Source organism: Lepidochelys olivacea (assembly GCF_965140295.1).
Source record: "Lepidochelys olivacea isolate rLepOli2 genome assembly, chromosome: 1".
NCBI classification, from domain to species: Eukaryota; Metazoa; Chordata; order Testudines; family Cheloniidae; genus Lepidochelys; species Lepidochelys olivacea.
In genome coordinates, this window is record NC_140411.1 from 259,059,065 (window position 1) to 259,076,341 (window position 17,277).

The 17,277-nt window shown below is 48.4% G+C and overlaps 1 protein-coding gene across 1 annotated transcript; it reads right to left on the minus strand.

The window, feature by feature from the left end:
* Positions 1-822: 822 nt before the first annotated feature.
* Positions 823-2,429, minus strand: LOC311522562 (uncharacterized protein; the record flags this gene model as incomplete). Its single annotated transcript, XM_084632033.1, has 2 exons — positions 823-1,447; positions 2,027-2,429. 2 exons carry the CDS (start codon positions 2,427-2,429, stop codon positions 912-914), a joined length of 939 nt encoding a protein of 312 aa, XP_084488159.1. The 3' UTR covers positions 823-911.
* Between the last annotated feature and the right edge of the window lie 14,848 nt (positions 2,430-17,277).

Sequence of the window (17,277 nt, forward strand, 5' to 3'; positions counted from 1 at the left end):
CCATAGACGGAACCCATATCCCTATCTTGGCACCGGAGCACCAAGCCGGTGAGTACATAAACCGCAAGGGGTACTTTTCAATAGTGCTGCAAGCACTGGTGGATCACAAGGGATGTTTCACCAACATCAACGTGGGATGGCCGGGAAAGGTACATGACGCTCGCATCTTCAGGAACTCTGGTCTGTTTCAAAAGCTGCAGGAATGGACTTTATTCCCAGACCAGAAAATAACCGTTGGGGATGTTGAAATGCCTATAGTTATCCTTGGGGACCCAGCCTACCCCTTAATGCCATGGCTCATGAAGCCATACATAGGCAGCCTGGACAGTAGTCAGGAGCTGTTCAACGACAGGCTGAGCAAGTGCAGAATGGTGGTAGAATGTGCATTTGGATGTTTAAAAGCACGCTGGTGCAGTTTACTGACTCGGTTAGACCTCGGCGAAATCAATATTCCCACTGTTATTTCTGTTTGCTGTGCGCTCCACAATATCTGTGAGAGTAAGGGGGAGACATTTATGGCGGGGTGGGAGGTTAAGACAAATTGCCTGGCTGCTGGTTATGCACAGCCAGACACCAGGGCGGTTAGAAGAGCACAGGAGGGCACGGTGTGCATCAGAGAAGCTTTGAAAACCAGTTTCATGACTGGCCAGGCTACGGTGTGAAAGTTCTGTTTGTTTCTCCTTGATGAAACCCCCCGCCTTTTGGTTCACTCTACTTCCCTGTAAGCTAACCATCCTCCCTTCGATCACCGCTTGCAGAGGCAATAAAGTAATTGTTGCTTCACATTCATGCATTCTTTAATTCATCACACAAATAGGGGGATAACTACCAAGGTAGCCCAGGAGGGGTGGTGGAGGAGAGAAGCACCAGGAGGGGTGGTGGAGGAGGGAAGGACAAGGCCACACAGCACTTTAAAAGTTTAAAACTTTAAAACTTATTGAATGCCAGCCTTCTGTTGCTTGGGCAATCCTCTGGGGTGGAGTGGCTGGATAGCCGGAGGCCCCCCACCGCGTTCTTGGGCGTCCGGGTGAGGAGGCTATGGAATTTGGGGAGGAGGGTGGTTGGTTACACAGGGGTTGTAGCAGCGGTCTGTGCTCCTGCTGCCTTTCCTGCAGCTCAACCATATGCTGGAGCATGTAGGTTTGATCCTCCAGCAGCCTCAGCATTGAATCCTGCCTCCTCTCATCATGCTGCCGCCACCTTTCAGCTTCAGCCCTCTCTTCAGGCCGCCACTTACTCTCTTCAGCCCGCCACCTCTCCTCCCGGTCATTTTGTGCTTTCCTGTACTCTGACGTTGTCTGCCTCCACGCATTCGTCTGTGCTCTGTCAGTGTGGGAGGACAGCATGAGCTCAGAGAACATTTCATCGTGAGTGCATTTTTTTCGCCTTCTAATCTTCGCTAGCCTCTGGGAAGGAGAAGATCCTGTGATCCTTGAAACACATGCAGCTGGTGGAGAAAAAAAAAGGGACAGTGGTATTTTAAAAGACACATTTTATAGAACAATGGGTACACTCTTTCACAGTAAACCTTGCTGTTAACATTACATACATAGCACATGTGCTTTCGTTCCAAGGTCGCATTTTGCCTCTCCCTAGTGTGTGGCTAGCCCCTACCCCCTCCCCGCGGCTAACAGCGGGGAACATTTCTGTTCAGCCACAGGCAAACAGCCCAGCAGGAACAGGCACCTCTGAATGTCCCCTTAAGAAAAGCACCCTATTTCAACCAGGTGACCATGAATGATATCACTCTCCTGAGGATAACACAGAGAGATAAAGAACGGATGTTGTTTGAACGCCAGCAAACATACACTGTAATGCTTTGTTCTACAATGATTCCTGAGTATGTGCTACTGGCCTGGTGTGGTAAAGTGTCCTACCGTGGTGGGTGGAATAAGGCTGCCCTCCCCAGAAACCTTTTGCAAAGGCTTTGGGAGTATATCCAGGAGAGCCACGAATGCCAGGGCAAATTAATCATTAAACATGCTTGCTTTTAAACCATGTATGGTATTTTAAAAGGTACACTCACCAGAGGTCCCTTCTCCACCTGGCGAGTCCGGGAGGCAGCCTTGGGTGGGTTCGGGGGGGACTGGCTCCAGGTCCAGGGTTAGAAACAGTTCCTGGCTGTCGGGAAAACTGGTTTCTCCGCTTGCTTGCTGTGAACTATCTACAACCTCATCATCATCATCTTCCTCGTCCCCAAAACCTGCTTCCGTGTTGCCTCCATCTCCATTGAAGGAGTCAAACAACACGGGTGGGGTACTGGTGGCTGAACCCCCTAAAATGGCATGCAGCTCATCATAGAAGCGGCATGTCTGGGGCTTGGACCCGGAGCGGCCGTTTGCCTCTCTGGTTTTCTGGTAGGCTTGCCTCCGCTCCTTAAGTTTCAAGCGGCACTGCTTCGGGTCCCTGTTATGGCCTCTGTCCTTCATGCCCTGGGAGATTTTGACAAATGTTTTGGCATTTCGAAAACTGGAACGGAGTTCTGATAGCACGGATTCCTCTCCCCATACAGCGATCAGATCCCATACCTCCCATTCGGTCCATGCTGGAGCTCTTTTGCGATTCTGGGATTCCATCATGGTCACCTCTGCTGATGAGCTCTGCATGGTCACCTGCAGCTTGCTATGCTGACCAAACAGGAAATTGAAATTCAAAAGTTCGCAGGCCTTTTCCTGTCTACCTGGCCAGTGCATCTGAGTTGAGAGTGCTGTCCAGAGCGGTCACAATGGAGCACTCTGGGATAGCTCCGGGAGGCCAGTACCGTCTAATTGCATCCACAGTACCCCAAATTTGACTCAGCAAGGCCGATTTCAGCACTAATCCCCTTGTCGGGGGTGGAGTAAGGAAATCGATTTTAAGAGCCCTTTAAGTCGAAAAAAGGGCTTCGTCGTGTGGATGGGTTCAGGGTTAAATCGATTTTAACACTGCTAAATTCAACCTCAACTCCTAGTGTAGACCAGGGCATAGTACAGATGCGGCCTCAGTTTCCCCTAGTATAAAACTGGGACAGTATTGCTCTCTTGTCTCACCAGGGCATGGTGAGGATTTCAGTGAGAGGATCCTGGTTTGCAGAAGAGCTAAGCTTGCACAACTTCAGCTGAGATTGATGGGAGATTCGTTCAGGCCCTACTACTCTGTTGAGAATAGATCCTTTCTGGTCGTACTATCTGAGCACCTGCACATTAGAATGGGTAACGCTGGGAAGAGGAAAGGTGCTATGCAAAGGCTTAAAATCAATGCTATTATCTCACCACCTCATCTAAGATTGTCGTAAGTTCCTCCCCCCCTTCACAAAACTTCCCCGAACAGGTAAGACGGGAAAAATTTTTCCTTTGCAGAGCGGTATGGGTTTGATTCCAATCAGATTAGACTCCTACCTTCAGCCAGCCCAGCCCTAAACCCTACAGATCAGCCAATTTGATAAGGGGGGAGGGATGGACGGGGAGGACTAGAAGCAAAAACCGGATTTAGATAAGCCAAAAGATGGCAGGAGCTGGGTCGGCTTATCTAAATACATTTGGTTGGCTAACCAGGCCCATGCATCTTGGGGGGGTGAACACCAACAACCGAAGGGGATCGTGCAGGGTGGCAGAACTAGGAGAAATCTGGCGAGGAAACAGCTCCTGCAGGGAAGATGCATCAGGCTGTGGACCTCAGGGCAGGGGTGCCGGTCCCATCACCTGGCTCATTGCCAACTGGACTAGACAAGACACTGGAGAGCGGAGTGCAACCAGCAGCCCATCCCCTTCATTCACAGCGGCCCTGCTGCTGGGGTGGTACAAGGCCTCTCCAGGGACCGGGTGCAGTGGCATGCACACTGCAAGTTTGGAGGAAATGGCTGCAGGTGCTTGTCAGCACTAGCACCGGGTAGGTTCTCAACAAGGCCTCTCCCAGGGCCTGGTAAGAGGAATGCTTGTCCTCAGGCCTTCCCACTGGCAAAGGGGAGAATGCAGAGGTTGCTCCATGGCTCTCTCGCTCTGCCTCACCCACTTAGATGGGATGCGACACTGCCAGGCAAACGGAGGGGAGAAGAAACCTATTCACAGGGCTCCAGGAGGAGGGGAAGCCTTGTGAGACCCTGCACTTCCCTAGCACCTTTCATCAGATCTCTGTACAAAGGTTAAGGCACTGTCACCGCAGCCCTGCTGGAAGGGAAATATTAGTCTCCTCTTTAGCAGATGGGGGAAACTGAGGCACATGACAATGTCAAGCCTACAGTCTGAAACGTGCCCAGGGATTTGGGGTGCTCCACTTGAGACACACCAGGCCAGCCTGTCCAAAGAGCTCAGCCCCCAGCATCTCCCACGTGCTGAGTGGTCTGGTTTTGCAAATCTGCCCTAGGAGCCTAAACGTGAGCTGAACTCTTTTGAAAATCTGGCCTAGACAACCTGGCGTTCAGAGTAGAGGCCAACAGGAATTGGAGATGCTCACTGCCTCTGAAGATCAGTCCCTTGGTGTCTCAAAATGGGCCTCCAAAAACAGAGGCATTCAAAGTTAGTGGCTACTCTTCAAAATTGAGGCCAGGGTCTAACAGGCCAAACTCCCACTGATTTTGAGGGGAGCTTCTCCCGTAGAAAGGACTGCGTAAGGCTGCAGGACTGAGCTCAATGCAGTAAAAACACATCTGCAATTGCTGAGCAGGCTGTGGATTGGGCCCCGCCCTAGCGTTGTAACCAGAGCAGCATCCGCCCATTTCCACATCCTTCACAAACACTCACCCGAAACGTGATGGTGGTGACAGACAAATCACGGCACGCACATTACATCCAGCCAGATGCAGCCAATGCTGATAGCACATTTATCAGTGACTGGGGCTATTCATCAGAAAGGGGCAGCAATAATCCAAGGCAGCCTAGTCAAATCTGAAGACGCACAGAAATCCCTAAGCCAGGCAGAAAGTGTCTGTCTGAGTCACACGTGTGACAGAAATGCCAAGGGTGACTCATCAACTGGAAAAAAAAGGAAAAGGTTCTAAAGTTCAAATAACACGTTGAGAAAAGCCACAAGTCTCTGTAGCTCATGAGCCACCAAGAGGGAGAGCAAACAATGTCTGTTCCCTGGTCATCAAAGCGCCAGAGTCCAAGGGGACAGATCCTGCAAGGTGCTGAGAGCATGCAGAAAAATGCCAAGCATCCTCAATTCCCACCAGCTTCAACGGGGCCTGAAGGCACTCAGCGCCTGGCAGGATCCAGGGCTTAAATGACGGCTTAGATCGGCAGGAGAGGATGTCACGTTGAAACCATATGTTACTATGAAATTAACTAGAACAAATTCCCTTTGATTGCCTACGGAATGAAACGGCAAAACTGAACCGGATGAAAACTGAAAATAAAAGCCTGCTAGAAAAGGGAACTGAAATCCCCAAATGACTGAGTTCAGCGCTGGGAAACAGACCTCTAAAAAAGGGAACCTCAGATAGCCAAAAGAGAACTAAGAGAAGCCCAGGTCGATGCAATGAGCGTGCTGCCAAGAGAAACACCAAAAATAAATGAAGCTACTGGGAATGGAGCTGAACCTCAGCTGCAAACCCCAGGGGATAACTAAGGGCTTGTCTACACTTAAAACACTACAGTGGCACAGCTGTAGCACTTCAGTGTAGACACTACCTCTGCTGACAGCAGGGATTGGCCTGTTGGCATAGGTAATCCACCTCCCCGAGAGGCAGTACCTAGGTCAACGGAAGAATTCTTGCATTGACCCAGTGCTGCGTACACCAGGACTTAGGTCGGCTTAACAACGCTGCTCAGAGGTTTCACACCCCGACCAATGTCGTTAACCTGACCTACTTTTCTAGCGCAGACCAGGCCTCAGACAACAACCACATAGTTATTGCAGATCAGAGGGGGATCTTGAGAGCATATGGCAGACTCTGCATTCATTACATCCTCCTTGTTCCCCAAGGAAGGACAGGTGACAGCAACTCCCCGTGCGCTCCCCCAGGGTTTCCATCAGGGCAGGGCAGCTTTCGAAACCACCAGCAGTCGGCTGTGCCAAGAAACTGCCTAACTGTCCTGACAAGAGCCCTTGGCTCTTTCGGCGGAGCTGCCCCATGCCAGCCTCCCTACAGCAGGGGGATTGGGGCTGCTTTGGCCTGCTACAATTCCTCCCTTGAGTGGACTTTCTGCCCTACGTGCTATACCTGCAGGAGCCACTCTACACTCCCGGCTGAATCCGGCCTTACGTCTACGCCTACCCCCAGGTTTCTTGGGAGACAAGCCACCACAAGCAATCCGTTCCTTCTATTGGCTTCAGATTGCTGGCTGGGAAACACTCATTCCCACAAGAGGGAAAGAGTACTACAAGTTAAATGCCTGAATGCAGATCAGGCCAGACAAGTTTTATCAAGTACCAGGCTGAACAAGCCAAAACATATTGCCATCCACCCAGGAACAAACAAACTCACCCAGCCAGGAGATCTGATAAAAGCAGTGGGACAGCTGGCAACACTAACTGCAAGGCAGTACCTGTCAGTGCAGAGATAGCCTTATCTCCTCAGCTGCCAAGATGGGACATGCATCCCCATCTACTACACAACAGCAGTGCAAGGCCCGTGGAAGCCTGTTCTCTGTTCCTGAGCCTGCATGTAGCCCCTTAGTACAGCACAGGGGCATCTCTATGACTCACTGCATCTTGTTAAAACAAGGGAGTGAATAGTCACTGAACAGCTCCATGGTACCAGCTCCCTGTGGATCAGGGACCAGAAATTACTAAAACATGCTGCCATCTAATCTGGACACAGACTAAATGACATCAGATTACCCCGCTGCAGTAACAGAGCACAGTGGCTACGGGAGATTGAAACAGCAGAGGGGAAGGCAGGAAGCTGGGGGCCACCGAACCCCACCTTGCTGTACCAGCCAAAGGGCAGGGGGAAAGGAGGGGCTGTGCCAGGGGGCGGGCCCTCTGTTTTTAGCAGGGGAGGGGGTTGTGCTGCTCCACTGGCACTCACCTCATTTTAACCCCTGCCATAGCACCAGCAAGGAAAGGCCCCAGTGGGAAGAAACAAAGCACAAGCTGTTGGGAAAGGAATAAACAGCCCCGGGGCTACTTAGATGGTAAGCTGGTTGGGGCAGGGACCATCTCTTTGTGTTGTGTTTGCACAGAGCCTGGCACAGCGGGGTCCTGGGCCAAGGCTGGGGCTCCTAGGTGATACAGATAAGAAATCAGAACAGGAAGCGTACAGGCTGAAATGATTTCTAGGCTGTGCCAGCATCATCTGAAGTACAGTACGGTGTCATGGAGATTTTGTGGCGCGAGGGTTTAATTGGCACAGAGACTGTGTTCGTACAGCACCTTGCACAACGGGGTGCAGGCTAGGAGTGGGGCTGCTAGGCACCATGGCAATACAAATAAATAATCGTATTAATCATGGGCCAGATCCTTCTCGGCTGTGAACCAGTGTGGCTCCACTGACAGCAGCAGAGTTATGGTGCTTTACCCCAGCTGCAGATCTGGCCCTACATTTGTGGCTAGGGAGGATTTATAGTTTGTCATGCTCTTGGGGATCCCCCAGCTTTAGGTGTCACCTGAGATATAAACCAACAGATTCCATCACTCTCACCCCCACCCCCAACTCACGGGGGGGGCACCCCACTACTCACAGCGTCATAGGGCTTAAGGCCAGAAGGGACCACCAGATCATCTAGTGCGACCTCCTGTAAATCATGGACCACCAACACCACCCACCACCCGCACACTAGACACAACAATTACTCACCTATCCCCGCTCACACAGAGCGACCCTTTTTGGGGGTTGCTAGGGCAGGTAGGAACAGACACCCCCATGTCACAGCTCCCCTGGGAGCAGCTGAAGGAATAGCAGCTTGCTTGCTGGGAAATACAAAGGGCTTCTAGTTCTGATTGGGCCAGCTGCCGGAGAGCCTACGCAGGAAACACCATGCACATGGACACACAAACTACAGCTGCCCCAGAAGGCCTCCGTGGGAGATTCACTCAAAGTCCTGCCTGGGGGGCTGGAGGGGGTCTAGGATAAATATGGTCCACAACAGTTCTCCAAAGGCAGGAAGCTGGGGGCCACCGAACCCCACCTGGAGAGAAGCGTGCACCTATGCAGGTACATTTCAGGTCTCTCCTCCTTTAAGGCTTCTCTGCCTTTTTTTTTTTTTTTTTTTGTGCCCCACGCCCAGCTCTCTTGCATCCCCCAGCTGCTGGGCTGCTTCCTCTTCAGCCAGCAGCCACACCCCCGCTGTCCCTTAGCAGCAGGCAGCCAGGGCTGCAGCTGGCAGCATGTGGCAAATGGAAGGGGGTGAGGCTCTAGTGCAGCCAGGATAGATAGTGCCGGCAGCAGCGGAACAGCCTCCTCCAGCTGCTTCCCAGTCCTGACTTAGGCCAGGCCTGAAGTTTCTCAGGGAGCCTCGGGCAGGATAGCAGGTATGGGATTTTCAGCTGGGGCCGAGGACTGCCAGTCAAACTCAAACTAGCCCTGTATCAGATGCACAGCTGAGACCGTATTCGAGCAATGGGGCATTTAGAGGCGGTAACTCCTAGGACCTCCCTTAGCTCCATGTTAAAGCCAGACTGCATAGGTCTGACTTTCCAAGCTTCCCAGACGGCTGTGGGACTAGCATCCCCAAGCATCCCCAAGAGTAGCTTTGCTATTTCACACTTGATTGCCACCGCGACCCGTAGAGGTATTTACCATCCAGCCCCGGTGAGTCACTGCGCTTGGTTTTCTTATGCTGCTCTGTAACTTCCACCTTGGAGGTTGTACTCTGTGCTAGGGCCAGACTTTGCTCATGGAATATGCTTTTTCAATAGGAATTCCCCCCCACACCCTCCCCCCATCACCCTTTATGGCAAAAATGGATAGCAATAAATCAAAGAAATGCATTTAACCTCTCTTCTACTTCCCCCCTTCTCCAACCCCTCCCTCCCCTCTCTGGCAGTGGCAGGGATGAAAGCCATGACTCAAGCCATCTGGTTTCTAACAGAGAATCCATTTCACCTTTTCAATAGCCTCCCTCTGCCTTTATCATTTGCCGTGGGCACTTCACCAGCAGAGCATTTGTCCCAACTGGGGCCTCCAATCCTGCAAGCTGCTCCGTGCTTCAGCAACTTCAATGAGGTTCCCCTGTCAGGATCCAGGCCTGGCTTTGTACACAGGATTTCTGCTCTTAAAAGAGGCTCACTTAGCCCTCGTGAACACCTGCGCTTCTCCGCTTAACCTGACAAGAGTTTCACCCTCCCCGTTTCGTTTCTGGTTTAGAGGAACACAACCCATCCCTGCTCCTCAGTCTCCAGGCCGAGTCTGTGATCTGGGCTTTCAACAAGTCTCCTTGCTGTACTCTTCAGCCTGTTACTATCTCTTTGTTACCATGTTAAAGTCTTCCATCCTTCGTAAAGGTCACTAACTCTCGCCCCTCTGCAAGAGCAAATTCAATTGTCCTCTTTCCCACTGTATGCACCATCTTCTCCTAGAGTACGCGGCTGAGAGGCAGAAAGAAGGGTACTGACGGGGATTCTTCAAAGGCACCAGGGGACCCCTTGGGCGGATGACTCGGCGGGAGGGTTTGCACAGGAGAGGGGGAGAGCAGATGCTGATGTTCACCTCCAAAGGCCCATAACATTCATTTCCTCTGCTTCCCTGTCTCTCTGGCCCATCTGCTGCTAGGATACTTCTCTGAAAAGGTTTTCAATCCAGAGATCTGAAAGCACTTTAAGAAAGGCGATAAGTGTAATTATCTCATCTAGGCACAGAGAGGGGAAATGGCTTGCCCAAAGTCACCCAGCAGGACAGTAGCAGCTCCTGATTCCCAGGCCAGTTCCCTAGCTACTCAGCAGACTCATGCTAGTATGACTGCAGCATGGTTTCCCTGATCATAAGGGACCCATCATCCTACAGTAAAAAGGAACCTGCTGCATTAAGAATTTACAGTGTGGAAGAAAAGGGACTGGACAGCTTCGGAACATGCTCCTTATTGCACATCAGTCCCCTAGGAGCTGCTGACAGAAACTCCTATTAGATTAACAGGGAAAAGCCTGAAACCTTCAACTCGGTCGCTGGCTCTTAAATAGCAACCCTCCACGGGGAAAAGCATTGAAAACTCTTCCAGAGGTGGGGCACAGCCGAGGTCAGGGAATAGTGGGGCTTCAAATCCAGAAGACTGTGTAAAACGCATGGGCAGAGGTGATGTCAGAAGAGGAGATGCTGGCTCTGTTTCAAGGGAAAGTGGCAGCAGCAACTCAGCTAGAAATCCAGGAACCGTCTGCTGCCGTCAGCTAAAGGAGGCAAATGGCAAGAGAACAAAGGCACAGCAGTACAGCGTCTGCAAAAGTGAGTGGTACAGCATAACGCATCACAGATCAAGGAGTAACCTAGCTGGTAAAACAGAATCCACCCTTACAGGCTACAGCTGAAGATCTAGCACCCAGTGTGGTGAAATGCTTGGTAGGAGGTGTCAGAAGATGGCGACAAGCAATACTGCTTGGATTGTACATAGACAACTATTCAAAACCAAAAGAGCCTGTGGGTGGGGCAGGAGGAGAGGAAGGACTGATGTGTTCCCGGGGAGATGCACAGATAAACCACAGCTGAGCCCTGGCTGCTAGAACTTTCTTCCACATGATCTTTGGAGTCAGCTGAGGAAATCCCAGTTGCAAACATTCTCTTTCTTTCTGATTGCTGTGCATGTAATCCTGCGGGTCTGTGATTCAACTGCACAACTTCACAGATCTTTCAAAACTGACGAACATTCAATCGCCTTTCTCCTGCCTTCCCACCACTGCCCTCTGCTGGATGGAAAGCATCAGAGCTGCTCAAAGCTGTGCGCCCTGCTCCCGCTATCAGTCCTAACTCTGAAGTATTTTCTCTGTTCCTACTAGTGCACAAACAACAAAGTGCTCCAGTTTGCATGTGGTGACATCCCCGGCTAGCAACCGCAAGCCAATGGTTATACATCATAATACTAGTTTGTAAGAGGGAATGTTTTCTGGGTTGGAGTTAGTAATAATATGGAGCTTTTCCGCTCATCATCAGTTCAAATCTGGTCCAGGAGAGCACTGGTTGAGAGGCATGGCTGTCCTAACGACCTGTGCACACTTGAGCAAAGCAGTAATGCCAAAATGCTAAAGCTAGAGACAATCAACAGCCTATCAGATATGGACTTGAACCGATGTGATCCCTGCACCAAGAGTGTCAGTAAATTTGAGCTGCATAGACAGAAGCATCACCTCATGGAGCAGGGAGAGGATACACCCTTTCTATAAAGCTCCGATGTAACTGTATCTAGAATACCAGGTTCCACTCTGGATACCATAAAGATGTAAAAGATCCTCAGAAATGCAACAAGAGGCATAAGGGGCCCAAAAGACTGACTCATAAGGAAAGATTACACTAGCTAATGTATAACGTACTGGAACCCAGTTGCGGGGAGGATATGGCAGCTGTCAGGTATCTGTGAAGGGCATAATAAGGGAGAAATGGTGCAATGGTGTAATGGGATAAAATTAAGAAAATATGAAGGTTGAACACCAGGAACTACTTCCTAACAATAAGGCAGATTAGTCTCCTTCGTGGCTAGAGGCATTTAAGATCAGCCTGACAGAATGTGAGAACAGTGGGGTGAGACAGACTAAATGTGACCTAATAGGTCATTTCCCTCTCTAGCACCTGTGGGCCCAATTCTGCAGGCACTTTCACAGGAATCACCGTACCCCTCTGTAATCCCATACACAAGTAAATTGGCTCTGTGGGAGCCTGTGGGATTGGACTTTTATAACTGAATGGACCAGGTAGGATTACTGGATTCTTCTTAGTGCTACAGGTGGTTCTTCAAGTCCCGACATGCTGGTGAGCGGAGATGATGCTCGGAGTACCCCAGCCCATACTGTGCAGTATCCGTTCTACAACTAAGCTGAGGTCTTTACTTTCCAAAGTCATCAAGTTGGCATCTTTCGCCAGCATGACATTTTTTTAAAAAGGCACTGTGTAGAGAATGTTCCCTCCAAGACCACAAGAGCCCAGAAAATACAACCAGCACTTACTAAGTGTCATAATCAGAGCCATACTGGATTATTGAAGCAGTAAGGACACATTGAATTTGATTTGGCTTTTTCCAGGATTTTTCCCAGCAGCTGTTCAAACAAGGAGGAAAAAGTACATTCCAAATTAAAAGAGAAAGGAATGCTGTTTAATGATGTATCCAGCCACTTTAAAGTAAACCAGGACGGGAAGCAGCTCACATTCCGGTTTTTATATTTTTAAACCTTCATTTCCTACAACGAGCTCTCACTCTTTACAGTAAATTAAATGTAAGAGAACTGCAGTGAGACTGAAGACCTCAAAAAATTCAAAGGGAAAGGGAAACCATTCACTTAAAAAACTCAGTTTGAAAATTTTATACTTAATAGGTTACAAATAATTTTTGTTAAGGGGAAAGGGGAGGAGAAAAGAATGTCTCCCTCATTCTGCTTCTTTTACACATTTGGCAGCATTTTGTGGGCAGTCAGTTTCAGTTTTCCCTCTCTATATTCAATCAGTTGTGGATTTAACTTCCTTGTGTGTCTCCACAGAAACAGAAGGAAAATACTGAGATAGAAAAATGTCCTCAGAAAGCCAGTTTCCAGGGGAACTCAGGCAAGTTTAGTAGCTGAAATTACTGCTAACTCATTTTAAGTTGATTAGATTTCAGGTCAGTATCCCTTTAAGCTTCCAGCAGCATCTGTGACTCAGCCCCTTGCACATACATTACAGTAGATGTCATTTTACAGCCCTGCAGATGGTGTGAACTCTAATATCTTAATATTCAGGCTCAGTGTGGCCAAACTGGCATTGCTCCTGGAGTGTGTACTTTAAATAAACCAGAGGAAGGAAATGCTAAAGCTGCACCTGCATCATTTCAGATCTGTGCAATAAGTAACACACAATGTTTTCTGAGCCCAAGAGAGAGGAGAGGGTACATTAGCTATGAGTGGTTCAACTGGCAGCCTGTGGTCCAAATCCAGCCCATGGGATGATTCTGTACAGCCCCACATGATTTTGCTCTACAAGATGGGATCCTCCATGCAGCATCACCTCACACACACACACTGTACTGCATGATCATGCTGTATGGAGGTCACCATTTTGTAAAGCAAAATAGCATCCTCTGCAAAGTGTGACCTCGCACATTAAATGTGAGGTCAAACCACATGGAGGATGCCATTTTGCTTTTGTATGTTGCCTGTGGAAGTGCCACACAGCTATGCCTGCGGCCCACATCACTAAAAAGATTGGCCTACCAGCAACCAGAGACATTGAGAACAAATATTGGAATTGCCCTTTTGGATCAAACATGATGTCAAACCACTCCAATACCTTGCCTCTAAAATTTCTACCAGAATTCTTCTTAATAAAGCAGTGAAAAAAAGAAGAACCAGTTGTCGATTTATTTAGACTTCAGCACGAGGTTACTAAAGAAGCAAAGCAGTCATTGGATAAGGGGTAAAATATAGTCCTGGTTAAAAACCTGGCTAAGAGCCAGAAAGCAAGGATTAGGATTAAATTATTGATTTTCATCATGGCAGAAGGTTAACAGTGGGGCACCTCAAAATTCTGTACTAGGTCCTTTATTGTTTAATATTTTTATTGATGGTCTAGAAATGGGGTGAGAAGTGAGGTAGCAACACTGGCAGATGACAAAGTTATTTAGGTTTCAGAGTAGCAGCCGTGTTAGTCTGTATCTGCAAAAAGGAGTACTTCTGGCACCTTAGAGACTAACAAATTTATTTGAGCATAAGCTTTCGTGAGCTACAGCTCACTTCATCGGATGCATGTAGTGGAAAATACAGTGGGGAGATTTTATATACACAGATAACATGAAATAATGGGTGTTATCATACAGACTGTAACAAGAGAGATTAGGTAAGGTGAGCTATTACCAGCAGGAGAGCGGGGTGGTGGGGGGGAGAGAAGGAACCTTTTGTAGTGATAATCAAGGTGGGCCATTTCCAGCAGTTGCCAAGAATGTGTGAGGAACCAGGGGTGGTGGGGAGGAACGGAATAAGCATGGGGAAATAGTTTTACTTTGTGTAATGACACATCCACTCCCAGTCTTTATTCAAGCCTAATTTAATTGTATCCAATTTGAAAATTAATTCCAATTCAGCAGTCTCTCGCTGGAGTCTGTTTTTGAAGTTTTTTTGTTGAAGAATTGCAACTTTTAGGTGAATAGGTCGGAATATGAACAAGAGGCTGCTCGGCAGCTCTCCAACACGAGTTTCTACAAGCCATTACCCTCTGATCCCACTGAGAGTTACCAAAAGCAACTACAGCGTTTGCTCAAGAAACTTCCTGAAAAAGCACAAGATCAAATCCGCACAGACACACCCCTGGAACCCCGACCTGGGATATTCTATCTACTACCCAAGATCCATAAACCTGGAAATCCTGGGCGCCCCATCATCTCAGGCATTGGCACCCTGACAGCAGGATTGTCTGGCTATGTAGACTCCCTCCTCAGGCCCTACGCTACCAGCACTCCCAGCTACCTTCGAGACACCACTGACTTCCTGAGGAAACTACAATCCATCGGTGATCTTCCTGATAACACCATCCTGGCCACTATGGATGTAGAAGCCCTCTACACCAACATTCCACACAAAGATGGACTACAAGCCGTCAAGAACACTATCCCCGATAATGTCACGGCTAACCTGGTGGCTGAACTTTGTGACTTTGTCCTTACCCATAACTACTTCACATTTGGGGACAATGTATACCTTCAGATCAGCGGCACTGCTATGGGTACCCGCATGGCCCCACAGTATGCCAACATTTTTATGGCTGATTTAGAACAACGCTTCCTCAGCTCTCGTCCCCTAAAGCCCCTACTCTACTTGCGCTATATTGATGACATCTTCATCATCTGGACCCATGGAAAAGAAGCCCTTGAGGAATTCCACCATGATTTCAACAATTTCCATCCCACCACCAACCTCAGCCTGGTCCAGTCCACACAAGAGATCCACTTCCTGGACACTACAGTGCTAATAAACAATGGTCACATAAACACCACCCTATACCGGAAACCTACTGACCGCTATTCCTACCTGCATGCCTCCAGCTTTCACCCTGACCACACCACACGATCCATCGTCTACAGCCAAGCTCTGCGATACAACCGCATTTGCTCCAACCCCTCAGACAGAGACAAACACCTACAAGATCTCTGTCAAGCTTTCTTACAACTACAATACCCACCTGCAGAAGTAAAGAAACAGATTGATAGAGCCAGAAGAGTTCCCAGAAGTTACCTGCTACAGGACAGGCCTAACAAAGAAAATAACAGAACGCCACTAGCCGTCACCTTCAGCCCCCAACTAAAACCCCTCCAACGCATTATTAAGGATCTACAACCTATCCTAAAGGATGACCCAACACTCTCACAAATCTTGGGAGACAGGCCAGTCCTTGCCTACGGACAGCCCCGCAACCTGAAGCAAATACTCACCAACAACCACATACCACACAACAGAACCACTAACCCAGGAACTTATCCTTGCAACAAAGCCCGTTGCCAACTGTGCCCACATATCTATTCAGGGGACACCATCACAGGGCCTAATAACATCAGCCACACTATCAGAGGCTCGTTCACCTGCACATCCACCAATGTGATATATGCCATCATGTGCCAGCAATGCCCCTCTGCCATGTACATTGGTCAAACTGGACAGTCTCTACGTAAAAGAATAAATGGACACAAATCAGATGTCAAGAATTATAACATTCATAAACCAGTCGGAGAACACTTCAATCTCTCTGGTCACGCGATCACAGACATGAAGGTCGCTATCTTAAAACAAAAAAACTTCAAATCCAGACTCCAGCGAGAAACTGCTGAATTGGAATTCATTTGCAAATTGGATACTATTAATTTAGGCTTAAATAGAGACTGGGAGTGGCTAAGTCATTATGCAAGGTAGCCTGTTTCCTCTTGTTTTTTCCTACCCCCCCCCCCAGATGTTCTCGTTTAACTTGGATTTTAACTTGAAGAGTGGTCAGTTTGGATGAGCTATTACCAGCAGGAGAGTGAGTTTGTGTGTGTATGGGGGTGGGGGGGATGTGAGAACCTGGATTTATGCAGGAAATAGCCCAGCTTGATTGTCATGCACATTGTGTAAAGAGTTGTCACTTTGGATGGGCTATCACCAGCAGGAGAGTGAATTTGTGTGGGGGGGTGGAGGGTGAGAAAACCTGGATTTGTGCTGGAAATCACTTTAGATAAGCTATTACCAGCAGGACAGTGGGGTGGGAATAGGTATTGTTTCATATTCTCTGTGTATATATAAAGCCTGCTGCAGTTTCCACGATATGCATCTGAGGAAGTGAGCTGTAGCTCACGAAAGCTTATGCTCTAATAAATTGGTTAGTCTCTAAGGTGCCACAAGTCCTCCTTTTCTTTTTGCGAATACAGACTAACACGGCTGTTACTCTGAAACCAACTTTTAGGTCTGTAATTGAGTGACCAAAGAGATTGAAGTGTTCTCCAACTGGTTTTTGAATGTTATAATTCTTGACGTCTAGTTTGTGTCCATTTATTCTTTTACGTAGAGACTGTCCAGTTTGGCCAATGTACATGGCAGAGGGGCATTGCTGGCGCATGATGGCATATATCACATTGGCAGATGTGCAGGTGAACGAGCCTCTAATAGTGTGGCTGATGTGATTAGGCCCTATGATGGTGTCCCCTGAACAGATATGTGGACAGTTGGCAACACGCTTTGTTGCAAGGAAAGTTATTTAGGTTAGTCAGGACCAGAGAGCTAACCAAGCTAGATGAATGAGCAAACAAACTCTGGTGTTAAAAGGCACACATTGCAGGAGAAATACCTGCACATTGCAGGGGAAATATACTTCACAGGATTCTAAATTCACTCATTAACCCAAGAAAGGAACTGGACATTATCACAGACAACTCAATGAAAACTTCTGCCCAATGCATAACTGTGGTCAAAAACAGCTAACAGGGTTAGTAAGGAATGGGATGGAAAGTATTACCAAAAATCATAATGATACCTTTATATAAGTCAACCTCACCCTGAATAGTGCAGTGCTGGGCACCTTATCTCACAAAGGATAGCGCAAAGCCGGAAGGGTTTCAGAGAAGAGCGACGAGAATGATCAAAGACCTGGACAAATTCCGTATAAAGAGAATGAAAAGCTTGAGGATGTTCACCTTAGAAAGAGAACATGACAGAAGTATATCAAATAATGAATGGCATAGCAAAGGTGGATGGGATTGAAAGCTTCTATCACCCCTGTCTTATAACACAAGA